The following is a 26999-nucleotide window of genomic DNA, read 5'->3' as shown; positions in this document are numbered from 1 at the left end:
AAAATGGGAGTTATGATCTCTGCTATATAGTATTAAAGGACACATTTTCTCTATTGAAACAGAGTTGGCTTCATCCTTTCTCAGCATCAGCAACTTAACATGTTTTGTAGGCTCACTAATCCCTTCTAATAACAAAAAGGATGACAGAGGGAACCTGAACTGTCAGCCTTGAGTCACAAAAGAAACATCAGGACCCAAAACAGACCTCAACACTTCATCCCGTTTCGATCTCACGCGCCCACACCCACTCAGAGCCTTCCTAACACCAGCACTGGAAGCACCTACATTCAGTAACACTTTCACAACACCCTCCATATGTTCTATGTTGTAGGTCAAACCAGCGTGGTCACAACTGAGCAGAAAGAGGTTGGCCACACATAGGAAAGGGTACGAAGAGGCAGCTTTCCGAGCTGTGGGAGTGAAACGGAGCAGGAGTCAAAGAGGGAAGGTCACGCGAACAACCACCATTGCCTTGCGAAGGCCGGGCCTGGCACTGCTGCGATACCTGCAAAGGAGGCAGTTACCGGCATCCTGGGGAAACGAGAACTCCCGGCACGGCACCTGTCCCCGAGCTCGCCCTGCCCTGCCCTGCCTTGCCACGGTGCCCTTCAAAGCCGTGGGCGCACGCCGGCAGCCCCAGCAGGCAGCTCTGACCCCGTATGGGCAGGCCTGGACGAGAGCGGGTCTCCCTGCCCGCCTCGCGGGCCAGCCCACCCACACCCGCACCCACACCTGCACCCACACCCCAGCCCGGGCGCTAACAGGCTTCTCACCAAGACCGGGCCACCGTGTCCTGTTGTGGCCCTCCTGCTACTGCTAGCCTGTCCCCTCAGCCCCGCTCCCCACAGACCCACACAGCTCCCCTCAGCCCCGCTCCCCTCAGCTCTGCTCCCCACAGCCCCCCACAGCTCCCCTCAGCCCCGCTCCCCACAACTCCCCTCAGCCCTGCTCCCCTCAGCTCTGCTCCCCACAGCCCCCCACAGCTCCCCTCAGCCCTGCTCCCCACAGCTCCCCTCAGCCCCGCTCCCCACAGCCCTGTTCCTCACAGCTCCCTCAGTCCCAATCCCCACAGGCCCCCACAGCTCCCCTCAGCCCCACTCCCCTCAGCCTCCCCAACCCTGCTCCCCACAGCTCCCCTCAGCCCCACTCCCCTCAGCCCTGCTCCCCACAGCTCCCCTTAGCCCCACTCCCCACTGCTCCTCACAGCCCCGCTCCCTACTGCCCCCACAGCTCCCAACCCCTCTCCCCACTGCTCCCCACAGCCCCACTCCCCCCCACTGCTCCCCTCAATCCCACTCCCCCCCACAGCTCCCCCCAACCCCGTTCCCCACAGCTGCGCATAGCTCTACTCCTCACAGCTCCCCTAACCCTGCTACCCTCAGTCCCCTCACAGTCCCACTTGCCACAGCCCCCCATAGCTCCCCACTGCCCCCTCACACCCTGCTCCCTTCAGGCCCCCTCCCCCTCCCTTTTCACTGAGCTCCTACAACCCCCCTCATCTCCCCCCGCCCCCCCCCCCACACCTGCACCTTACTCCCCCCACCACTCACTACGCGACCCCCCCCCCGGCTCCCTTAGAGCCAATCACAGCCGCCGCCTGCGGGCGCTCCGACCAATCACCGCCCGCCCGGCGGCCCGGCCAGCCGGCAGGCCTCCTTCCCCTCCGCCGGCCCCCGCCCCCACCCGGTGGGCTGCGGTTGCGCCGCGGCCGTTAATGGCAGTTGGGGCCGCGCGCGGGGCCGCGCAGGCGCCGCTCTGCCGCCCCGAGGAGGAGCCGCGCCGCGGGGAGCCGGTGACCTTCCAGCGCTGCCGCCTGCCTTCCCCGGGAAGGGGTGAGCCGAGCCGGCCGGCCAGGCCGCGGGGACGCGTCGGTGCCCCGTCCCGCCGCGCCGGAGCCGGGGCCGCGGAGGGGGGAGAGGGGAGCGGCGGGTCTCCGGCGGCGCCGCTCGGCCGCGTCGCGCGGGGAGAGCCGAGGCCGCGGGGGGATACGGGCGCCCGAGCCGGGGCTCGCCCGCAGCGCCGGGCCGGGCGGCTCCGCCAGCGCCTCGCCGCCGGGATCGGGGGCTGCGACAGCGCCGAGGCGGCCGCGCCTCCGCGCGCTTTAATTCGCCGGGAAACGCGGCTGCTCCGGGCCCGGCCCGGTTCGGCGTGGCGCGCCGGGGCCGCCGCCGCCTGCCGCTGACCGGGCTGCGCTCGGCTCCCCCGGCTCGTGTCCCGAGCGCTGCACGCAGCGAGGATGCGGGGGCCGAAACGTGCCGAGGGCCTTCGGGTTTCCCTCGCCTCCGGACGTGGAGGCACCGGCGTTGCCGCTGCGACGCGCGCGGCGCCTGCCCTGACCGCTTCCGCGCCGCGGCACAGTGCGGAGTCTCGGCGCAAGCTCCAAGGTTGGAAAAGCCCCTTTCCTGATGGGGTGGCGAGGTGCTCTTCGAGAGCCTGCCTAGGTGAAGGCGGTGTTCGAGAGCATACAGCTGCAACGCTGGAAACTTTCTGTAGTTAATCGTGAAATACTGTATACTAATAACAACGCGAATCGGGTGCTTAATGAATGTCTCTGGGGTATTTCCAGGCTGCTGCTTTGGTTTTATGCCTTGCCTGTAGCATGGGTTTTGCCCCCATGAAGCTACTGCAGGAGAAAAACCTTAGATATAGGTGGAGCATATTGGATTCGCTATAGCGGGCTGAAAGCCTGCGCTAACAACAGAAGAAAACAGTTAGGTATCTACCGTGAAAGCTGGGAAGAAGCTTCAGCTGAAATGGGTGGTTGGGTTCCTGCCCCTGCCGCCCCCCTCCCGCAAACAATTTCGGATCGTGGAGACAGTTCTAACCTGATGCCTCTGTAATGCCTAAACGAGGTATTTGAGGATCTTAAATGTGTGTTACATACCACAGTTGCATTGCTTTCTTATCTTTGCACTATGAAAAGTGTGGGGTGTTTTGTTTTGCTTTAATAAAGCACCTAACAACTTTAAATTGGTGATTCTCTACTGTATTGCTCATCTTGTTTTTTGGCTTTAGGGTGTGGTGTGTGTGTTTTTTTTTTTTTTTTTTTTTTAAGGGGGCTGTATTCCAAATCCTCTGTATTAGGAGATATCCTAGTGCTATTTATGATAACATTTTCTTCCAGCATTTGTATCTTTTGAGGAACTTTTAACTTTTGGGGAGAGAACAGGGCAATAATTTCCCATGCTTGGGCTTCCTCTCACTGCTAAAACTTTGGCTAACATTAAAGCTATTTACACTTTTGATGCAAAGTGTTACCGCTCTTGGTTTCAAGAGCTCAGTGATTTGGGGGACAGGCTTGAAATAGGCCAGAAGATATTAGGAAGTTAGTTAGGAAGGTATTTGCATTTCTTCCCAAAATCAACTTAGTTTGAGCCAATGAGAGACAGAAGAAATTTGCTGAAATGCGGCTTTTCTGTAGAAGTAAATATGCTGTCTAACAATATCGCAAAAGTTTTTGTGAAACCTGAAGCTTTGGTTCCTCTTTCTTAAAGGTTTATAGAGTAATTCTAGATCTTCTGAGCAGAGTGTGGTCCTGTCACACATAGTAAGCTCAGGCATGTCCTTTCTGCTGTTGGTTAGTTTATAATCAAAAACGATAACCGTGTAAATCATATCTTGTATTTGTAATGGTCATGAGTTCCTTGATTAAAAAAGAAATACTTGCCTCATAACATTAGTAACAGTGGTTACTAATTTCTTTTTTAAAAAATGAGGTGTAAAGAACATGTTTTAATACAGTTAGAGCAGATGTACTTCTATTTCCTCCTGAACTGTTGCACAAATTACTCCTGGCAAATCCATGTATAGAGCAAGCAGTGAATAAATAGGAATGTTGAAAGCCTGGAAAGTCTTTTAGCAGCTTAAGATGATGGAAACTGTGTAAAAGGAAAGGTAGGGTGAAAAAGGAAAATGATAACTACGGCAGCAAACAGATTTCTGGTCTGAACTCTGATGGCATTCTGGGGTGCGCAGGACTCTTGAAAGTGGAGCCAGAGTTGTTTGGGTACATATGTTTGAACATGAGACAAATACTGGTCACTTTTTTTAACTGTAGAATTGTAATAAAACAGATAAAACCATGAAATAATTACTTTAAAAAAGAATTTTTTTTTTCATTTAGAGTCTTGAATGAAAAAAAATCTCATTGCCTTTGTTTGTTATTGACTTTGGTTGTTTTTCGGGCTAGCTATTTTGTGGTACATGTCTTGGGAAGATATGCATAATGTATAACTAGTTATACTGGAACCAGTATGACTTACTTTGTATTACATGTCCTATCTTTTTAAAATTTTCAGGTACATCAGATTAGCTGCTGGGAATACTTTGAAGTGTCAACAATGAATTTGATGTTAACATTATTTTTTTCTGGAATAGTTGCCTGTTGTGGTAACTCTACTGGTAATCCACTATCCAGGTTACTCCTAGTGTCCTTTGATGGCTTCAGGGCTGATTACTTGAAAACCTATAAACTTCCCCATCTCCAGGAGTTCATTGAGGACGGCGTGCTTGTCAGACAGGTTACAAATACTTTTATCACAAAGACTTTTCCAAACCATTATAGCATAGTGACAGGCTTGTATGAAGAAAGCCATGGCATTGTGGCTAATGACATGTACGATGCAGATGCCCGAAAAACATTCTCACAGTTCAATGATTCAGATCCCTTCTGGTGGAATGAGGCAGTTCCAATTTGGGTAACAAATCAGCAGGGAAACAGAACAAGTGCTGCTGCCATGTGGCCTGGTACTGATGTGAAAATTCACAATACAACCCCTCACTTCTTTATGAAGTATAATTTCTCAGTAACATTTGAGGAGAGAGTGGAGAAAATTGTTATGTGGCTGAACAACTCCAACCCACCGGTCAGTTTTGCTACGTTATACTGGGAAGAACCAGATGTAAGCGGGCATAAATATGGACCAGATGATACTGAGAACATGCGCAAAGTATTAGAACAAGTGGATAATCATATTGGTTTCCTTACTAATAAATTGAAGGCATTAGGTTTGTGGGACACTATTAACGTCATAATAACAAGCGATCATGGAATGGCCCCATGTTCTGCACAGAAGCTGATTATACTGGATGGCTGCATTGGTCGCAATAACTATACTCTCATAGACAAGAGTCCAGTTGCTGCAGTGCTGCCAAGACAGAGTACGTATTTTTTTATTTTTTTTTAAGTCATACATTGAGAATTAAATCTTGTTTATCTTATTACTTAAAAAGTACACAGGTAGTTTGTTCACATCTTTTGCAAAACCAGTCTAGTTCCTATTGCACAACTTTGATGTAATGAATAAGGTAAAGAAAGAATGTCTGTATTTAGAAATGTCTGTCTTTTGGTAATCGGTGCATTTCCTATCAAATTGCTATGGGTGCTAAAGGTGGTCCTGGTATAGCTTATTGATAAATCAGTAGGCACATCATATGCATGCTCTTCTGTTGCTCAGTCATTCAGTTATACAGTTGTAATTCACGATGAGCATGAAATAAACACTTGGGTTTATTCAGAATTAAAAATGTCATTGTCTAAACTTCCAAGTTAAGAAAAAAAAAAATCTAAAACCAATTTTGATTGCTTTACCACTTTTGCTTCTGTGAATGAAACTTCAGGTTTTGTATGTTAGGGTAGGTACTAACAGGTATGTCTTAAATCATGACCCTGTTGGTCTTCTCAGAGTTTCCCTAAGTATGGCCAGACTGAAGCGATTATAGTGAACAAAATGATCTACAGAGAACAAAATTTAAAATAACTTTCACTGATTTGGATAAAATACTGATTACTTCTGTGTATGATTACTTTCTCTTGATTTCCCTGCTTGAATTTTGGTCCCTCTCCTACCCCCTTCTGCCCTGCCAAAGTCCAAGGAGTAACTTGAATTGTAGGTCCTAGACCAGAGCCATGAATCTGCTGTTTAAAAGGGGAACAAATTGTGAAATCTACCTTGATATGTATAGCATTTCATCAGGGACATGGAAAAAATCCTTTTCTACACACCTTTCAAAAAATCATTGTTCTGAAAAGACTGGATTTAAAGTTTAATGATAGATAATTGCAGTAAACAGGACATAATTCCCGGCTATTTCACATACGATTTTTTCTTGACAGACAAAACATATGTATATAACTTACTGAAAAGCTGCAATGATCACATGAAAGTGTATCTCAAAGAAGAAATTCCTGACAGATTTCATTACCGTCATAATAAAAGAATTCAACCCATAATTCTGGTTGCAGATGAAGGCTGGACAATTGTGCAAAATGAGTCACTTTCAAAATGTAAGTGTGTCTTCCTCGTTTGTGCTCTTGGTGGCTTGCATTGGTAAACAGTTTTGTTTTTATTCCAGCGGTCTGTAGGATGGTCCTGGCTTAGTGATTAGAGGCCTTGTACTGTGCCTCTTTGGGAAGGTCTCAAAGACAGCAGTTTCCAAAAGCATCCTCAGCCTGAACCTGGGGTGTTTGAACAGATGAGGAAGAGATGGGGGATATTCCTTTGGCTTGAGGAATAGTCCACTTGACTGTGTTCAACTTCATAGCCTGAGGTATACTTTAAGAGTGATCTTAGGTGAGTTATGCAGCCTCTGTGTCTCAAGCTTCCACTGGCATATGGCTTAAACTTTTTGAATATAAAATACATATGGGGAGTGTAAATTGAAGATTGCAAGACACAACACTTAATGGTATTATACACATCTTGAGAAACAAAATAAGTGGAAGGAGATACTAAAGCTAGCAGGAACACAACAATAATTGTCCAAGAAGCCGGGGTTCTCACTGGGTCATTAAACAGCATGTTTAAAAAAAAAAACCAAAACCCAAAACCACCAAAATCCAGGTGTTATGTCACACAGTGCATTGCTAAGCTATGCAGTTTTTTGCTGCTGGATGCCATGCATATCAAAAAATATATATGGTTTCAGAAAGCAATTGGACAAATTCTTGGAAGAAAAAAATCTATTAATGGGTATTAAATACAAAGATACCAACTTTCAGGGTGTTCCTGAGCAGCTAATGGCTAGAGGCTGGATGGTGTGCCAGGGAATTAATCACTGGGCTAACCCTGCTGGATGCTTTCCATACTATTTAAGACCACTGTCAAAGGCAGGATGCTGGGAAGCGTGAACTGGTTTCACCCATCTTGGCTGTTCTTGTTGTCTGCCCTTTGCACATTGAAGTTTGAGTTTTCTCATTATTTGTACAAAAGTGCTGCTTATGATGTAAGATATGGTTGTATTGAATTTCTCCCAAATTTGCCACAATCATCTTCAAACTGAATCAAACCATAAAAAATGACAACTCTGTAGAGAATAATTCCATGTGTGTTCAATGTTGTTGACTTCATCTACCTAAAAATAGTTAATAAGTCTATATTTAGAAGTAACAGCATTATATGAGTTGAAGTGAATCACTCTTCAAAAGAATTTGGCTTGCCAAAGCTTCCCAAAGGCAAGTGGTGGAGGGTTTGCGCATCAAACTTTAGAAGGCTACATAAATAGCTATTTTAATGTTTATTGTATGTGTCTTCATGGACAAAGTGGCAGCATAATGTCTGCACGAATACCAATACCAATGCTATTCCTAGGAATGCCAGCACACACCAGCCCTCCTACTTAAAAGTTCAAATACGGGAAACTTCATAGGAGAGGCAACTTGGAACAGCTCTATTCAAAATAAGTTAGTGGGTAGAAAAAGGAAAAACTAATCAAGAAATGCAAGATTGCATTAAAAAAAAGAAGGAAGAAGTGGTACAAGTAGTATCTTTAACATTTTCCACTATTATTTTTATTATTATAAAAAGGAATAATTCAAGTATACCAAACTGGCGAGTGTGATTTCACCTAAAGCAATAAGAATTGTAAAATTTCAAATCAGAAACTTTAATGAAGCAGTCAAGAAGGCAGTTCTGGAGGCAGATTGGTTAAACTGTGATGAGCGAGTCTTCTTAAAAGAAGTCTAAACCTAAATACAGTCACTCAAGTTCTGTGCTGACTGCTAAGAGAAATTGTTGACATCTAGAACAGATTTTGAAGGTATGTTTTTCAGGCATGTTATTAGGATATTGGACTATGGCTGCTCTTTAGGTGTTTATATTCCAAAAATCTGTGTATTTTCTTAAAAACCTACCAAATGTCCAAGCACTGGCAGCCTTGTAGCCAGTTTTGTTAAATGCTTGTCACAGGCATCATGATCCTCTGGCTGTTCTTTGCTTTTGACCGTTTAGGGATTTATTTCAGTATCCCTTTACCTGAAGTACTTAATGTAATAAGCATGATCTGAGAGTGCTTCAATATGCTTGAGCTGAACACTATCAAGGGGAAAGTGCTTGGCTTTTTGAAAGCAGTTAAAGCGTCTGCCTTGCAAATTCCAAAAATCTCGGAAATGCAAACTTTCATTCCAGCCACTGACTTCTTGTGGAATGGGAACACCCATTTCAGCTTTGACATAAGGAGTAGGAGGGGGAAAACTGCAAGAGTTGATGACCAAAAGGAAAATGGATAACTGGGGGGGGAATCGTGACTGAAGGCCAGTAAGGGAAAAGACTGCTGGGGAGCAGGAAGGAGGGAAGGAACTCTGAGTTCCAGGTTTTGATCAAAGGATTGCTTATGTTTTCTGTATTAGTCCTTGGTTAAAGCATATGCCCTTTTGAGGGCAGGGGAGAGATGGGGAGGAGCATGACAAATACACAAACAGAAACTGCGATGCTAACTCTGAACTCTGCCTTTCTCCAGTAGGTGACCACGGCTATGACAACGCTCTCCCAAGCATGCATCCGTTCCTGGCTGCTCGCGGGCCTGCTTTCCGTCGAGGTTACAAGCAGAGCACGATGAACAACGTAGATATTTACCCGATGATGTGCCACATCCTGGGACTGACGCCTCAGCCCCACAATGGAACTTTCAGTAATGCTAAGTGCTTGCTGGTTGACCAGTGGTGCATAAATCTTCTGGAGGTGATTGGTATAGTTATCGGGGCCCTTACAGTGTTGACTGCTTTCACCTGCCTTATAGTAATGTCGAAGAGTAGAATACCTTCTCTGCGTCCGTTCTCCCGACTTCAGTTACAAGACGATGACGATGATGATCCTTTAATCGGATAGCGTGTAGGGAGCTCAGCCTCACTTGCTAAATGGTGATTTCAGGGGATGAGTCTGAACTTGCACTGGACAGCATTCTTTGATGCACTTTAACAGTATCTGTGTAAAATACTGTGCAGCCAGAACCTGCTAACTTTTTCATGTGTTACGTAACTAGTAGTCTTGTAAAAAATATTTTCAGAAAGAAATATTGACAGATTGCTTTCTGCTGGAATTGATATTTAGCAAAATAAGTTTAGTTTTTCATTCAAGCCTTTGAACACTTCTAAAATGAAACTTCAGACTATGAACAAGGGAGGATAGACTGCTAAGTGAATTTTAACATTCGTAAATGAAAATTACTGTTTTTTGTATTAAACTTAAGTTAATGATGACTTCTTTTAGTGTTCTTGTACCCGTATTGGAAGGAAGATGATCTCTTTTTTTCTTTCTGGGAGTTGGAAGAAGTTCTATTTGGACAGTATATCTGGATTTGTTCTTAAGAATTGGGGATAGAAGGTGGAGAGAAGAGGTGCTGCTACTTGTTTCTACTCTAAGCCAGCACTGTAAGAAGAAACTGATGGGGAAGGAAACCAGTGAGGAAGGAATTGGTGCAGGGAGGATCGTTTCTGTGCTGACTGCTTCCACCTGAGCCACAGAGCGTACGGGTCAGCAGTCGTAACACTGGGTAGCTGGAGCTGAAGTTGCTAGCCGCAGGTCTGATGACCTTGTGTGCTCTTGAAGAGCCTCTTGACTTTCGTTCCACGCTGCTGCACTTGGAGAGTTGGGACAGTACTACTTGCTTACCTCAGGGATGTTGATTTAATCTATTACTTTCTGGATTACTCAGACTGATGGGCTGCAGTAACGAAACTACTGCTGTTAAACCCTGTGAAGCTTTTCAGATGCAGACTCTGCTGGATGCTTTCATGTAATAAAGGTGGGCACTGCCCTTTGTGCCAGCTGGTAACTGTCTTCTGAAGGCTGTTGTGTGAAAAAGCAACAAGCTGAGAATTTAACAAGAAATCTTCATGCAAAGACTGCAAACTTTTGTTTTAAATGCTCAAATCTTAAAGGTTAACCTGGCTTTTGAGATAAGATGATCTTTTGTCTGTGGGGTCAGACTTGTATAGATTCAAAGTTCTGTCCAAGACCAATGCTAATGGTTCTCTTAAAAAGGGAATTAAGAGTTTCATTTAACCATCAAGGCTAGTAACTTGCTGTACAAAAAATTAATTTGATTTAGAAAGCCTTAATGGTACTTCATCTTTCAGTAAGGTAGGAGTGTGAGGTTAAAATATTAATGCTAACCCCAAAACAGAACTACAGCTACTAGGTCTTTTTTCTACAAGTTTGGCAGTTTTAAGAACTGATAATTCTAAGTGAGATAGGTGAGATACCTGATATCATACAATGCTGTTTCTTGTTCATAAACTCAAATTCAGTGAAATTTGGCATTAGCCACAGCCTCCTTTTAGTGATTCAGCTGAGAGGAAGCATGGGCGTTGGAGAGGAGGGTTAACTTTAACTGCCCATGTGAAAAAATTTTTTGAATGTTAAAAATAATGTACTGAAACTTATTTTTCTAAATTATATCTTCCTGTTGAGACTTCTGTTGTACTGATAAAAGAACAATGTTAAAAAAAAAAAAACTGTGTTGCTTTTTGTTGACTACTGCTTCCTGGATAATACTTTACTCTGAACTCAGACCACTTGAAAAATCTGTACTGTTGCTACCAGCGTACTGGATTTTTAACTCTCGCTGTAATATAGTTCTAACAAAGAACTGGACTGTTGGATGATTTGAAATAACTAATTACTTGCAGTAACAGGTCAGGTTAATGAGTCTAACAAGGGAGAAGTGTTGTTTTGCAGGGCAGAACTCAGAAATGCTGTGAAAGGGGAGGATGCTTCAGGACCCTCCTCTATTGGGAGAGACTTGCTGGTTTCTTATGACTTTGCTGAATAAAAACTGCCATGCACAGAGGGTGGCACGCTTCCTGGGAGATGCTTTGCATCTTCTGGATACTGAATAGAAGTAGCTTCATCTTTTTGGCAGGGTGGGCAAGACCCAGCCATACTCTGATCAAAGCTCAAGGTTTTTTTTCCTTGAAAGTAAAACAAGTCAGTAGGGTAAGTAAATGCTCTGCTCTAGTCTTCCCTGCCTCCCTTCCCCAGAATAGTTCAGTCTTGCACTACATGATTAATGTACTTTCAGTTAAATAGGTCAGGGTTAAAAGTTACCTCTAAGATTTTAAATTATCAAAAATACAAATGCTGACTGAGGAAGGTGCATCAGTAGTACTAATTTGAAGTATAAATATTGCTATAGGAGGAGAAAGCTAAGCCTGTGTAAATGCATTGCTCCCTCTAGGTAACACCTTTGATAGGGATTGCAGTGGTCTGCACTTTAACTCCTGTGAAACCAGAGCATGAGGAGTAGTATCCGGCAGAACTTATTACCCTTCTACTTCTTCTTCTGCCTTTAGCATAGAGACTGAATAGTGTTCTGTGGGAGGGGTGGAAAGCTTTGAAGTTTAAGAATGGAATTAATAGTCAAGAATACCCAATCTTTCACCTGGCCTAAACCACAGGGGAAGAGGTATATGATAGTCTAAGCTACAACAGGGAAGTCTACAAAGTCTACAGGAAAGAGGATGAATGCTCAAAGCCACAGGACACTTCAGCTTATCAATATCCACTGGTGAAATAGGGAGCAATGGTAAGAGTTTTGTCCTCCTTCCCCACATACAGGTTGACTGCTGGTACTGCTTTGCTTTATAAAAATTGACATTTTATTACCTCCTTTGTTCTCCAAAGAAGGAAATCTGAGCACTGTGTATAAGGTCTTAAAAAGCCCAACCCTGTAGAGTTATAGCACCAGGGAAAGCTCCAGAATTGAGTTGACTTCAGCTAACCACAGACTGCAAACTCTTGTGCTGGGCTTGTAGCAAATTATGCTTCCAGCTGAAAAGAATGCACCACTTGCTTATGAAAATAAACCAGCAACTTTATATATCTATACATGGTACCATTCTTAGTGCAAAATAAACAGTGGAGATCTTGTTAACTGAATATCATTCAAATTAGGAAGTCATTATAGAAAGGCCTTCCATTTGCAGTACTGCAGATACTGCTATTGAGCTTACCCTTTTTATATGCTTGTAAGAATTTTATTAGTATGCCATCTAATAAATGCTCTCGTTAACCTTGCTGTGGTACAAATGCATTATCATTTCGTGAAAGGTCTGTACAGCAGCACAGGTATGATCAAGAGAGTACAGTATCCATGGCCAAGCAGGGAAGAGGATTTAGAAATAAGCCCACTCTATATGAATGTTATGAAACAGCAAGACTGAACAACTGCATGTTTGTCATATTCTTCCCCCACACAGCTCGAGAGTCCATGTTGTTTCATACTCACAGGGAGCACCACTCTGTACAATCCTTTGTTTTCTAAAAGCTGTCTGTCTGTCTTGGGCTTTTTTTTTTTTTTAAATGAAACTGCATTTATGGTAAACAGCACTAGTGTAGATTTTTCTTAGTAAAGTTGGGGAGAGTTTTTTGGTAAAGAAACTACATTAAGATTGTTGGTAACAGATACCTGTGATTTCTGTAACTGATAGCAAAGCAGGAAGCAAAAGGTCTTTCCTATAAAAACTTGAACCTAAAATTCTTAAGTTATATCACACTTCCAGTTGTCTTTATTAAAGTTAGTTATACACTATGCAGAATACTAGAAATATCTGGAGTGCATGTGGTTTAAGGCCATTCTCCACCAGCCCTCCCGCCAAAATTAAAGTTTTTTCCAGAATTATTTTAAATGAAGCAATCACACAGTGTTTGACAGCACATAGCAAATATATATTTCAGCTTCGACATTTCCAAGCAGTAAGAAAACATTAGACATCTCAGAGTATGTTCCACAGGTCAGTAAAGCAGCACAGAATCATGCAAGTTTTTCAATTCCCAAGCTTTAGCTACAAGCCAATATATCATGTATTCAAACCCACTTTCTGACAAACTTGTTCATAAATCATAAAAGATACTAAATAGACATAAAAATCCAAATCCTCTGTCCTCCCCCACTAGAAAGGTAAAGTCTGAAGAACCTCCCATCACAAGTCTGAAAAGCTGGTCTTTTTCCCCAGTGGTACCATATGTGCTTTCATGTTCATTAAGCATACACACACACTAACTTAAAGCAGTGTTTAATACAGCGAGGCAAATATCCTAACAAGGTAACTACCTACGAGGTTATTTACGAATATACCTAAACAATAAGGAAACATGTTTTAACCTGAACTGAAATACCTAAATGTTGAAAGATTTCAGTTTTCTACAAAGTGTCATTTTACCCTCTTCAGAAAGGGTCTTACAGTGCAATGCAGAACAATGAAACTGGAGAGGATTCTCATGCTTGCGTTCCCGACCTGTTTCAGATAGTATGTATGTTCCCAAACGCATTGACAGTGGAAACTTACTGCTCTTCCCTTGTCACATGTTTGGGGAGGTAGGACATAAATGCTACCATGACTGAATAATGCTGACTAACTTTGCCCCTTAAAGATCAGGGGTCACCTTGGCTGATCATAGACCCACACCTGTCACAGTAAAAAAGAGGGAGTCTAACGCACACCTCTGAGGATATAATCCAGTTAATTTAACATCTGCCGTAAGTATCACTAGGAAATTGCTATTAAAGCAGCATGTTCCAAAGTGAGGAGCTGAAGTAGCTACTGAAGACAGGTGGGGATTATGGCGTCTCTGCTCATCTCAGACATTTATTGTTTTTCCTTTAACCCAAACTGTAATCTTTCTTTAAACTGGAATACACAAAGTTTGTGCTCCAATAAGTTTTTAAGATGCAAATAAGAAAGAAAACATGGAATCAATACATCAATTGCTATCTGCCATCCATTTCTTGGAAGATAGCTAGGAAAGATTAGTAAGGATTTAGAAGTCTAGATTTGCTACTCAGACTTCACAAGCTTCTCCAGAAACTGCTGTGAACATCATTTCTGAATTCATCTTTCAGCTTGATAATCCTCTAACTGACCCCTGCGCATTCAGTTTTAGTTGGTGTCAACAAATTAGACTTAAGGCATACCTAATGGTCTGCTCCATTGAGAATGAGCTTTACAACGGCAGGCACAGCTGCCTCGGAGGTTTTCCTTCAGTATTTCCTTAAGAGAATGGGCACGTAGGAATACCAAACAGTACCCAGAACAGTAACAGCAGATATTACATTACACAGCACTCCATATCCCCAAGTTATGGAGCTGTTCCCCAACAGATTTGCTAGTTTCCTGCCTTCTTAAAGGTACTATTAGAGTTAGTTAGAATTTCAGCATATACCTTAAGACATTGGTGTCTTTCATTGCCTTCCCTCTCAAGCCTTCACCGCATTTAGCTGTGGTCTCTGGAAACCTTCCACATCAGAGCTTAAAGCTATGCAAGTGTCTCTGCAATCACCGAGGAATCCAATAGATTCTACAAACTGTCCAGTGCTCACTTTCGTCAGAAGTAACATGGCACAGTAGACTCATCACTGAGGCAGCAAGAAGTGAAAATTCCCGTCTGAACCCACTTAGATGTCATCCTTTAAGTTTAGAATTAAGTTTAGCAGAATAAGTTTTGGATTTCAGTTAGTCAACTTTTTTTACTAAGTCACATCATTAGTTTCTCTTGACATAGAGACTATCCAAGGCAAAGATGTTCTTATCTCTGTCCTCTAATGAGGGCTGTGGATAAAGCCGTTTCCACTGTTTCGCAGAAAGTATAATCCAGTTTTCAAATAAAGCATTAGCACTAATGCATGTGCACGCATCAGTAAATTGCACTTACAGAAATACCAGACTGAATATTTAAGTCAATTTGGAAAGAATTTTTTTCTCCTTCATGTATTGTATTCAGAAGCAAAACACACAGACAAATACCAACTCAAACAGGGAGAAAAAAAATCAGTTTTTGAAGAAGTCTGACAACTAGACAAGTTTTCTCACTAAACACCACGTCTTTCATACATTCTCACCTATCATTTAAGTGAGCTCACTGAAAAAGGCTGCAATAGAGGGAAGATTTACTTCAGCAACCCCCTCAAAAGAATCAGAATAATTTATAGTTTTGTCTGACTCAGGATTAACAGTTTTTCCTAATACAGACTTTCCCCTCAAAGAAAAAACTTCATTCTTATTCAATTCAATCTTATACCTTATTTCATATTAAAGCATGTTTTTTTTTCAGATTTAAGAGTACATTTTATAAGACTGCTCCTTAAAATTGTGTGTTTAGTCTTTAGAGGTGCTAATCATAAAGTTTTAAGGGCCCACCCAGACATACCAGATGAAACACAAGAGAGCAGGCAAGCTCACCCTAACAAACTGTCTTCATTGATGGATCTGAATTTACACCCAGTGGTGAGCTCCACAGCCCTCTGAAAAAGGCTCGTACAGCACGTTCCTTAACCGATCCATTAGCCTTGTTCAGGAAGGACCCTCTTATCACAGAAATATAACAGACTCCATTTGGATATACAGCTGTTGTGCTTATATGTGTCTTTAATCAGCCAGCCACAGGGAACTCCAAGAAAATTTAGTCCAGTGTAGAAGAAGCAATAGAAAAAGTAAAGACCTACATTTACCTAAAAATAAATTAATCAAGTAGTTTAATGCTGATTACTAAAGGCAGTACCACCTATATTAATATTTTGGGTGCTACAACTTACACAGGACTTAGAATAAACACACCTAGCTCTAAACTTAGACACTTAGCACTACATGACCTAGCTTAATGTTGTATTCTGTAGGATTTAATCCTACGCCAAGTTATCTCTAATGGTGATCTATTATAGAACTTCCTTGGGCAGGGAAGAGAAAACTCAAAAGCACAGTTCTAGTCACACTCAGTGACTTGTTAGAATCTGAGACTTAAAAGCTCGCTGAAAAAAAGAAGTTAAATCACCATGTAATATTCTGTGAAGTGCACCTCAGTTGATGTTACTTCCCTATCAGCAGTTCAGGATGAGGTATTCAAGGTCTATTGTTACTACATGTATACTATATGTACGTAGATACATATACAGCTTTCCAGGTTTACCCAGAATATTCTCAACCCCCGAAAGATTAAGTGGTTGTAGAGTGAAACAGAAACATGCTCTTTCTGTATGTACCTGATATTTATGTACTCCAGTGTACCAATGGATCGGTACCCATTTTGTTTTACTCCACACATTTCTGCTGACCCACTTAATTTTGTGGAACTTTCTTTTAAGTGCCAAACAGGAAAAAAGCACCAAACTTTAGGGTGCCTCCACTGGCAAGTACTATTAGTCTTGTAATAGTGGCTGGGCAATTTCAGTATGTTGCACGTGCATGGTATTTATCTGGCTGCAGGTTAAATGCTTAACAAAAACAAAAAGGAAAAACAGAACAAGAATGCTGCCAAGAGAGATTCCTATGAAGTAAGCATAGGATTCTGTTTCACGGGCTTCAGGATAAGGCTGTCTTGGAACCACCTCAGCAAGAATATCTTTCACATCATTGAATGAACCATTGTTCGGCAGTGGGTTAATACCAAGCAGGTGGCACAGTAAGGGGTACAAGTCTGTAGCGTTCATGGCTTCTTTGGTGGCATTCCTTCTGAAAGCAGGCCCAAATGCCAAAAAGATTGGATGCATTTCTGGTAAGATGTTGTCATATCCATGATTACCCACTAGAAAGAAAAGAAGGATAAAAGTCAATATTCTGAAGTTGCAAAAAAAGCATTGAACCTTTTCCCATAGTTAGAATATTGCAGAAGAGGAACAGCCATCCTCATTTACTGTTACAAAGGTTTAGCAGAATCATTTTGATCGATGGTGCAAATGTCTCCTAGCAAATATTAAGTCATAGAAATATGAAGAGAAAATGCTTTAAAGACAATGGAGAGTTCTAGAAAAAAGCTAAAGTTCACACAGCACTAGTTGCATTGCCAAGGCCATCCTACATCCAAGTTTCCTTGATTTTGCTCAAGGAAAGACTCTCACTCTGCAACTGGACCAAATTTGTTAGAAGAAAGTCCAAGTAGAGTCTGTTTGACTCTTAGTAGCAGACAAACCTTAAGTTCTGACTGCCTTGACACGCTGTCTGATTTTGTGCACTATGTGCTCATTAACATGAAAAAAAGTTTTCCGATCTCACTACGAGGTGTCCAACGCCCTTTCCTTACAGGCGCACTAAAAACTCTGCAGAAGTATATAAACACCCAGACAAGAATAGCTGCTCCGATCAAGTATCAACAGCTGAAAAACTTGGCTGTCTTGCAGGTCAGCTTCATAAGCAGCAGCAAAGTTTAAAATAATTTCAGTTAAGAATCTTAAGAACGTATAAAACTATGGAAAACCATACTGGAAGCATCCTTTTGGATTTGGGATTTTAGTGAAATCACATAAGAAAGATTGTATTTGGAATATCACTGGACAGCCTCAGCATTTTGTGCACATTTAGAGACAAGATGCTTTCAAGGAAAGGACGCATGACAGAGGAAAGCTGAAAAAGGTCAAAACCCCCAAGTCAGGCACCTAAAAGATTTTTTCCCCCCCATCATCTAGAATGATGATGAAATCTCATCCTATAGGGCAAAACTTAATGCTGCAACCTAACCTTCCTCCAGTAACTCAGTCCTTCCAAAGAAAGGGTACATCATAAAACAATGCTTTTCACCCTTTCCTTAACAAGTTTAGTTACAACATTTCTTATCTCTCAGGAAGTGCTCATCATTTTGCTAGATCTTTCAAGAAGACCTCAAGTACGTGATCACTAAAACATGTGAATGATCTTATATCAGTAAATTTAACTTTGGAAACATAAAGTCCAGTTCCCCTCCCTCCCATAGCAGGGTGCTTCCTATTTCATTAGGAAACGAAAAAAGTAAACACTACATACTTAGCATCATAGTTTTCTCTCCCAGCCTTAAACAGTTTAACATTGTTTGAGGTTGAGAGAGAAAATACCATGTAAGGTCCCTGACAAGGAAGATACAGCAAAACACTACAGATGCAGAATACTTACACAGAAAATGGTCAGACTTATTGTGTACAATTTCCCATCCTTTATCAGCCAACGCTAAGATTGGCTGAATTTTACTGTTGTGTTTGTAATGTAATCTATTTGGGATCTGCTCCTTCTTATAAACAGTCATGTTGGGATGAGCATTGGCCAGAGCTTCATATACTTCATCCAGTTTTCCTTCAAAAAACCAAAAAACAAATAACTTAAAATACAATAACATCTACTAAACTCATCAGTAATTGAAATACAATTCTCAAGAGAAAGAATAAAATGCATTTCCCCAAAGGCTATATTTAGCTGTATGAGACAATAGCAGATCACAACCTGTACAGAAGTTACTGCGAGAAATCTAGAATGACATTCACAGTATTCACTTGGCATCAGACTTAACAGGCTATTTCTAAGTAGTAGCTTTCTTCCTAATTTTAGAAAAATCCCTCATTACATAGTTGTCAGAACGTAAGCTTGTCACAAGAATTGCAGTTAGAAGGCATTTAGTCCCATGCAAAAGAAAACAGTTCCTCCTAGTTCCATGTAAAGCTTGAAAACAAGAAGATGGCTCCTAAACAGTTTAGGAGGTTATTTATGCTTTAAGACCATATTGTGGCTTCCCCTCAGTTAGCTATGACCACCAGTGGCACTTACTTATTTATTTTGAAGCAGTTTGTTAGTTGCTTTCTTTTAAAAGGCCAAAGAGAGCAGCAACATTGTTTCTCAGCATCTCTGAATGCTTGTTTTCTTTATGAACCCAACTATTTATTTCTTCTTCTACAAGGTGCTCCAATAAACTGCTACATGTTTAGCCTCATTTGATTTCCAGTTTTGATCCTGTTCTACCATTTTGACCATCAAAATTTAGCCAATTTAGAAAGAGTAGCTAGCTTTTTGCTGCACGGCATATAACATCATATTATAGGCAGTTGTCTGTATTACATTCCCTAGGGATAAGCAAAAATAGCTCATATTAATGTTTCAACAGAAGCCCTCAGGTCACAGTCTAGATGTCACTAGCACACTAGGAACTGCATGAAGATTGCGAAAGCTTAAGAAGGAAACACATGACAAATGTATGAAGAGACAGGGTGGACTGCAAGATTTTTAATCTAGAACTGTTAGGAACTTGGCATATGGCTAATAGCGCTATCTACTCCTTTATATTCTTGATATGCAACTCCTTTTTCTCCCCTTGTCACCTACGATACAATAAACACAAAAACCTCAAGAGCTGTCCTAAGCATTGTATTAAGATTACAAAATAAATATGCATTTTCATCCCCAATTCTTTACTTGCTTATTTCCAGTATTGAACTCTGTATTCCAGTAAAAGTCACTGAAGACCCAGAACGCAGCTGGAGGGCCAACACATGGAAAGGAGGAACAAGGAGACCCAGTGAGGACAAAAAAAAGGAAGTTTAGGAATCTGTACATTTTGAGTAGGTTTCTGCGATTTTTTGCAACCTTTAAGCACAGATTCCTACCAAGGACTATTCAGCGTGCATGACATTTCTTAATTCAACCAAACAGGAAACCTCTGCTGCATGAGTTATTTAAATACCTTGTGCTACACACATGCATAGTTAAGACAGAGAGCTAAGTTTACAGCTGGTCTGTATAGCCTCGTTTCAGCACTACAAGGTCTGAAGCACGGTTGTAAGAAGTCTACATTTTCTTTGTGGCCAGTACTGATATTTTTAGCAGATGAGTGGGATTTCAGTACATCCTGTCATTTTGACCTATCGCTTCGAGCAAGTTCTGCCTTCACGCCCAGCTGTACATCCTGCTGTGGGTGCTCCCGTGAGTTAGTTCCTCTGCAACTCCGTGTCCCAGAAAATGGTTGCCTTCAGGTACTAGCACAAGTCCTTAGTCTGACCTTAGACACATCCTGAAGGAAACTAAGGATAAAAATTGGTCTATCATTGACAGCATGCATGTGGTTTTGAACATTTCTCAGGATTTTTTTTTTAATTTTTGGACTCTAATGTCTTTAAACAGTCTTTGTTTTCTCTTTCAGTTTCCAGAGTTCAGTATAAATGCTGGAGGAAGCTAAAATAGTTTAATGTATAATGTTTCTCCTCTCAAACTGGCGTAAAAAGAGAAGTTCATCTCAAATCACTAAACTTAAGAAACACACTGAAGGTCACAGTGGGAGAGCAGAAGTCCAGATATGATAGAGACTCCAGTTACAGCAACAAGGAAAGAGACTCTGATTTAGTCTTAGAAATCCTAGATTGGTAACAAAATTAATTTACCCATGGCCAGCTTTCTATTTGCGATAATAGGGAGGAGAAACTCTAAATGCAGTAAACTAAGTTATTACACTAATTATAACAACATACTTATATTAAGTGCAAGAAAAAGGCCAGTATCACCAGCTGTGCCACACATACCACTTTCATGAACATTCAAGTCATTAATTCCACACAGAATAACACACTAGAATGTTTAAGCTATTTTTTTTTTACGTCAGCTAGTTTGTGAAGATCCAACTTGCGGCTTTTTGTACACAACTAAGGTATTTAACTAAGAACTGACTATCATGCTTCCTAGGATATTAGGTTTTGTATATAATTTGACTCTTAAATGACAACTGTTATATTTAGTGATTACAATGAAGTTTATGTTAGAAGGATGAACAATATTTTTGTTAATATTTCATAATGGTTCCTAGCAGTGTTTAATACACAGCTGGCAAGATGCCAGGTATTCCACTTGGTTGCTCTAATCCATCTCCTAGGTAAGAAATATACAGCCAGAGTAGCAGAAATCTGTTTTAAGTGTTCAAAACTTTTCTGAATGTCTTAATAAGTTTTATCAATCCCCTGGTTTAAACAAGACAAATGGAATAAGGTGTTGAAGAATTATCATTATGTATTTAAATTAATGCTATTTCATACCTAAATTGAGAATAAAGCTCATTGCTTTTTAATAAAATTACTGTTGTTTGGTAAGAGGAAGGAAGTAATTTTAACTGTGCTCAAAACTAATTCTGGTTTACTAGTAGTGTATAATAAACACCAGAACCTCTGGGAAAAATAGATCCAAGCTATTTCTGTAGTCCATTACAAAATCACAGAATAGCTGAGGTTGGAAGGGACTTCTGGAGATCATCGAGTTCAATCCGCCTGCTCAGAGAGAGGCAACTAGGGCAGGTTGCTCAGACCCATGTGCAGTTGGGTTCTGATCATCTCTGAAGATGGAGGCTCCACAAGTCTCTGTGCAACCCATTCCAGGGTTCAACCACCCTCACAGTAAAAATGCAGTTTTCTTATGTTCAAACAGAATTTCCTGTGTTTGTGCCTGTTACCTCTTGTTCTGCACTGAGCAGAATCTGGCTCTGTATTCTTTACACCCTCCCAAACACTGATAAAATCCCCCTGAGCCTCCTCCTCTTCAGACTAAGCAGTCCCAGCTCTCTCAGCCTCTCCTTGCATGACAGATGCTCTCATAAGTCAAATAGCCTTTTTCTATTCAGTCCTCTAATTGCTGCAGAGGTGCTATTTCTTTCTGGCATTTTACCAGAGAGGAGAATCAGATTACACAGCTTTAAGAGTTCTCATTTACTGCATTAGAGATGCTTCAGCATTAAGTTTACTTTTAAAATTCCTTTATTTGGTAATAAGAACATTCTAGTCAGCACTACCATGTTTGTATCCATTAGGATGGCATTCCCAAACTCGGTTCTCATAGTACTGCTGATAGGAACAATGTCCAGCTATATGCACACGAGTATGCTCAAGCAGCAAATTAATCTGTTTGGACATTCCTGCACTAACATTTTCAAGTCTGGATTAACAAAGGAATAGTCTTCAAACTAGACAGGACAAGAGGTATTTGTTTAGAAATTTAAAGGTCACTTAGGTCTGCAAAATACCTTCTGGGGAGTTAAATAGAGTGCTATCCATCAGTGGTCCAAATAATGTTAGAGACCTGTAAAAAACACCTTCTCAAGACTCAACTTTAAAATTAGCACCTCCACCCACAAAAAAAAGCTATTTTTCAGGTTAATGCATTGCCACCAAGTATTTATAGCATTTGATCATCAAAATAAAAAGTGGCACTTCTGCAATCAGTGACATTAAACAGAAAGCTGAAACCTGAGCAATCCTTCAATGACTGCAGACTTCTCATTTTGATTCCAACAGTATTCTTACTCATGATCTTATCCACAATTAAAGAAAAAAAAAACAGTATGAACATAATTGGTCGTCTGTTTGACATGAAAAGGTGGAAAAAATAAACTAAAAAGAATTATATAACAGCTCCCAGCTAATAGAATGACCAATGTAAGCTTTCTTATTTTGAAGGTCCCCATATGGTTTCAGTTTACAGTTTGAGTTTGAAATCTAATTCTTCAGCTAAGGCTTTAGCGTCTTGCTGAAAGGCAAGATATACAATATCCAATTGGTTATCTATCTAGAATGGCATTCATGCTAGATAATGCTCTTAGATTATCTTATTTCTCATAAGGACTAAAGGATATTTGAAATAGCAGTCAACAATACACAGATTTGCTCACTTTCCATTCCTGAATGTTAATCCAAGCTTTAGAAAGAGCTAGCAAAAAGAATAAGGAAGTGATTCTGCAGAAATTCCTTGTTCAAGGCTGATGTCCTATTGGCATCAGCACAGCTACTGCTACATCAGATGGGAATGAAGTCAGTAGACGTTTTGATAGTATTTTCTTCAGAGAGTTTTAGTGCTATAGCTCCTACCTTCTTTTGGCAAAATAGCTACTGCAGGAGAATAGTCAATCACATTATAAAGCTCTCTGTCCACATACTGATCAAGTTCGATGAGCCTTTCGGAGGATGATTGTGACATTCCATGATCACTTGTGATTATGACATTTATCACATCCCACAGCTTCGCTTTCTTCAGTTCAGACATAAGATATCCCAGCTTCTTGTCAATATCGCTAATTATCGGTCCCATAAGAGGGTTTTCCGGGCCCAGGATATGGCCCATCTCATCAGGCTGTTCCCAGTATAGGAGACCAAAGTTTATGGGTTCTTCTGATGTAAACCAGTCAATAAGCCTAGCAACTCTATCTTCAAACGAAACAGATTCATTGTACGGCATATAATACGTAGGAAGGACTCCATGTATTTTCACATCTGTTCCAGGCCACATAGCAGCTCCGCTTTTATGTCCTTCCATCTGGTTTGTTACCCATATTGGACTGGCCTCTTCCCAGAACTTTGAGTTATAGATCTCCATTTTGTTCATGGAGAAAGTTTCATTCAGAATAGGATCATACATCTCATTAGCAACTATACCGTGGCTTTCTGCATACAGACCTGTCACCATTGTATAATGATTAGGATACGTTTTAGTTATAAACACATTAGTGACCTGTTTGACATGAACACCATTCTTCATGGCATAATGAAAATTGGGAGTTGATACTCTATAGATGTAATCCCATCGAAATCCATCAAAAGACACTAACAGCACTCTGGGCTGGTCTTGCTGGAGAGGGAATGCAGTTGGAAGAAATAGTAAGCAAACTGCCAAGACTGTCCCGTAGCAGTTCACAGCTATTCTGGAAGGTATTCTTCCTCTCTTCTGAGGCAACATGGTATCTGTTGGGTAGAGACATAAGATTTGTTTGTGTTAACCTGGCTGTCAAAATGATAACTTAGTTTAAAAATGAGTAACTAAAATATCCCTTGCATAATTATACAGCTTGCCTGACTAACGCTGAGTGTTCCAAACATAAGAATGAGTCTATATACTTATCAGATGTATTAATATCTCTGTTTTACAGATAGGGAACTGAGACTCTACTATTTGTTGAAAGAAACAGCTTGTTCAACAACACAGTTCACAGTCACTGCTTTAACCACCACACCACTGCCCACCTTCTTCGTTTTTTCCTCCCACTCCAAATATACAGGAACTCTTCCTCTCACAGTTTGAAAAATTCTCGAGTATTTTCTGTGTTCAAAGTTGTAAGAAACTGTCTTAAGAGAAAGCTTCTGGCTGATAAAACGTAAGACAAGGGGCAGTTCTCACCTTGAGAATAATAAAGTCCATTCCCACCAGAGCTTTAAAACTCTCAGTAAAGTCTTTTGAGCATTGCTTCCCTTTTGCGCCAGTGTGGCAGCAGATGCACTAGCACCAAGCTTGGTAACCTAGCAGCTGGGAAGAGGAAGCACACACTGGAACTGGAGTGCTCTGTGCCTGCACAGTACCCATCAGCGAGGGGCTAGCAGCTAAAATCCATTAGTTCCTCAATCCCAACACTCTGTATGGGATTATTACATATGCCGAGGACAATTTGTAATGGAGAAATTATCAAAATAAGCTTTGCGTTTCAGACACAGCATTATATCCATTAAAAGGTTTTGACGCTTAAAAGGTGTCAGATCAAGAGTTACAAACAAATAGCATGAACGTCAGTATCCTCTTATCTAGAGGTAGATAAGAACCTGACCATAATTTTCCTATGTAACTGAACTCTTCTCAATCAACTAATTCTGAATTTTACTACCAAAGGTCATTTCTAGCATACAGATAACTTTAGGAACAAGAATGTATACAAGTTATACAAGTCAGCGTGCAGTCAAGTTCTTATAACTGACCACTTAGTTAACAGATTGGAAAGAGGTAGTTGAAAAATTCAGTAGTATATCACGTGGCCTGCAGCCATACCACAACTGTCCTGCAAGCATAAAACTCATCATTTGTCCTTTCCATGAAAAAGCCACTGATAGCTGAGCACAACCAACATGAAGTAAGCAAGAAATATGAAATACAATTCAAATCTTACCCAAGAACTGCAAGAGTTAGTGACCACTATGCACTGTGCCCTAAAGCATTTGCTCTCTAGATACTATTTTTCTATTCAGCATTAATTCTCATCATGTGACTCAAGGACCTTGACTGTTCCTAGCTATGATTGCCATTCCTTACCTAACAGCATGAGATGAGATATACATAGTCTCATATAAAATTATATTGACCTTCATGATTCATCAAGGGTTCAATGCCCTCCCCAAATTTCCCTCCCCCTTTCCAAACATACCTCCTTATTCATAACACAGTTCACCCAGTTGAAAGCAAGCACATATCTCCTATAAGCCCCCTTTCCCAGGAGAACTTCTCTATTTGTAACTGATATAAAATTCATGCTAATATTGCCCATTTCTTGGTTAAAGACGTCATTTAGCCACAAGACCAGGTAATGTTAAAGCCACTCCTGCAGGTGGACAGTACCGATACTTTTACACAGATCCCTTTATGTGCCCATTTTCAGTAATCCTCTGGAACCAAACACCACTGAAATTTAGCTGGAAAACAGTGACTGTATTACCAGTAAATCCATATTAATATCCTGGCTACATACACAACCCAGTTAATATGAAAAGTTACACTGCATTAACTATCTGAATACCACTACAATGATGTAGCTATCATTTTGGTAGTACACAAAGTATCTTCCATGGGAAGTTTTCCTACTTCAATTTCCCAACTAAGTCTCTCACATATATATTTACATCAAAAAAACAAACTTGCAGGCAGCCAGACGTTATGCCAAAGTTTAATACCTTCCAAAACTAAAATCCAGGCCTAGAGACCTACCGCAAAGAGTTAAGTGACACTTCAGATGAGTATTTCCCCTTTCGGCACACACCACAGACCAAAGGCTACCTCATTCTGCTCTCTCAGTTTCACCCCATGCACAATTTCTCTCAGTGAACCTCAAAGAAGAAAGGGAGAATGTGCTGTGTCTCCCCCTGACACTTCCATTTACCTTAGCCAGTGGCTGAGTCATAATTCCACATTCTGGAGAGTGATGAGTATGAATTTAAGTCCTCTCAAGGGAAATCAGGTCCTTACTTCTGAACTTTACATAGCTAAAGATGTCTACACCACCTAATCTTTCAACTGTGTATTTTTAACAGATAAAGTTATGTATTTTTAAGGTCTTCCTATCCTGGTCTGCCCTGGATACACCCCAAGCACAGCTACTGAACTGGGCCCTTCCAGAGACCCAAGGGCGCAGCACAGGACTCTGGGGTCATACAGGGAGGCGGGCAGGACAGAGGCCCTGACTGCGCAGGCGGGGAAACACCACACAGAGCTACAGGCATTTAGGGGCACTCGGGACAGATAAGGACCTGCTCCATGACCTAAGCCAGACCAGGCAAGCGTGGGGACGCATCACGAGGAGCAGCCGGCACCCCCCATGCCCGACAGCTTTCAAACCAAGCCTGGACACCTCTGTAAAAGGTTCGCCTCACCCTGGCGGTACAACCAGGCAATGTAAAACCCGGGCTCAGGAAACCACGTCCGTTTACCACCTCGACGTGAAGGCGGCCACCCACCGAGGCCCGTCGAGGCCTGATCAGTCAGACCAGAGCTGCTCCCCACCCGCGGGGCCCTCGCAGCGGCCCTCTCCCCGCCTTCAGCCCGCCCCGCGGGGCCCGGCCCGGCCCGGCCCGGCGCCGCAGGGGGCGGCCGTTGGTCACGGCAGGGAGGGAGACGGGAGCAAGGCCCGGCAGCGCCCGCGCACCCCCAGCCCCACGGAGTGCAAGGAGCCGGGGAGGCCCTGCCAGGCCCCTCCGGGAGCGGCCGAGGAGCCAGCGCTGGCTGTTACCTGTCAGCGTCCCCGCGACGGCGGGGGAAGAGCGACAGCAGCACCGCGCCGACCGCCACTCGGCGGGGCCGCCGCCAAGCCCGCCCCGCGACGGCGCCCCGCCCCCAGCGGCGAGCTGCGCCGCTCTGAGTGGCCAGCAGCGCCGTCACTCAACCGGGAATAACGGTCCCCGGGAGGGGGGAGGGCCGGGAGCCGCGCCGCTCTGAGTGGCCAGCAGCGCTGTCACTCAACCGGGAATAACGGTCACCGGCGGGGGAGGCGGCCTAT

At 42.3% G+C, this 26999-nt stretch overlaps 2 protein-coding genes across 5 annotated transcripts; one reads left to right on the top strand and one right to left on the bottom strand.

Annotated features, from left to right (window-relative positions):
* The first annotated feature begins 1722 nt into the window (after positions 1-1722).
* Positions 1723-10741, top strand: ENPP4 (ectonucleotide pyrophosphatase/phosphodiesterase 4). Of its 4 annotated transcripts, none has more exons than XM_067294393.1 (4): positions 1723-1832; positions 4299-5160; positions 6116-6286; positions 8737-10741. In XM_067294393.1, exons 2-4 carry the CDS (start codon positions 4341-4343, stop codon positions 9102-9104), a joined length of 1359 nt encoding a protein of 452 aa, XP_067150494.1. In that variant the 5' UTR covers positions 1723-1832; positions 4299-4340; the 3' UTR covers positions 9105-10741. The 4 variants fall into 4 exon arrangements, with proteins under 4 accessions (XP_067150494.1, XP_067150495.1, XP_013811079.2 ...); XM_067294394.1 differs by having other exon boundaries at positions 2567-5160; XM_067294395.1 differs by lacking the exon at positions 1723-1832 and adding an exon at positions 2254-2384.
* A 2181-nt stretch (positions 10742-12922) lies between these two features.
* On the bottom strand, positions 12923-26805 carry ENPP5 (ectonucleotide pyrophosphatase/phosphodiesterase family member 5). The gene is made up of 4 exons (XM_067294392.1): positions 26733-26805; positions 22843-23712; positions 18131-18307; positions 12923-16793 (listed from the first exon to the last, which is right to left on the bottom strand). The coding sequence occupies exons 2-4, from the start codon at positions 23705-23707 to the stop codon at positions 16408-16410; spliced, it is 1428 nt and encodes a 475-aa protein (XP_067150493.1). The 5' UTR covers positions 23708-23712; positions 26733-26805; the 3' UTR covers positions 12923-16407.
* Between the last annotated feature and the right edge of the window lie 194 nt (positions 26806-26999).

This window comes from Apteryx mantelli, chromosome 3 (genome assembly GCF_036417845.1).
Source record: "Apteryx mantelli isolate bAptMan1 chromosome 3, bAptMan1.hap1, whole genome shotgun sequence".
NCBI classification, from domain to species: domain Eukaryota; kingdom Metazoa; phylum Chordata; class Aves; order Apterygiformes; family Apterygidae; genus Apteryx; species Apteryx mantelli.
The sequence above is the reverse complement of the archived record's forward strand: the minus strand, read 5'-3'. Positions and strand labels throughout refer to the sequence as shown.

Bases quoted from the DNA above. Each gene is read 5' to 3' on its own strand.
- ENPP4 (XM_067294393.1), top strand. From the start codon at position 4,341: ATGAATTTGATGTTAACATTATTTTTTTCTGGAATAGTTGCCTGTTGT. The intron at 5,161-6,115 runs GTACGTATTTTT...TTTTCTTGACAG, and splicing joins TGCAGTGCTGCCAAGACAGA to ACAAAACATATGTATATAAC. The intron at 6,287-8,736 runs GTAAGTGTGTCT...GCCTTTCTCCAG, and splicing joins AAATGAGTCACTTTCAAAAT to TAGGTGACCACGGCTATGAC.
- ENPP5 (XM_067294392.1), bottom strand. From the start codon at position 23,707: ATGTTGCCTCAGAAGAGAGGAAGAATACCTTCCAGAATAGCTGTGAAC. The intron at 18,308-22,842 runs GTAGGAGCTATA...GGTTTTTTGAAG, and splicing joins AGCTATTTTGCCAAAAGAAG to GAAAACTGGATGAAGTATAT. The intron at 16,794-18,130 runs GTAAGTATTCTG...TTTTCTTTCTAG, and splicing joins TAAGTCTGACCATTTTCTGT to TGGGTAATCATGGATATGAC.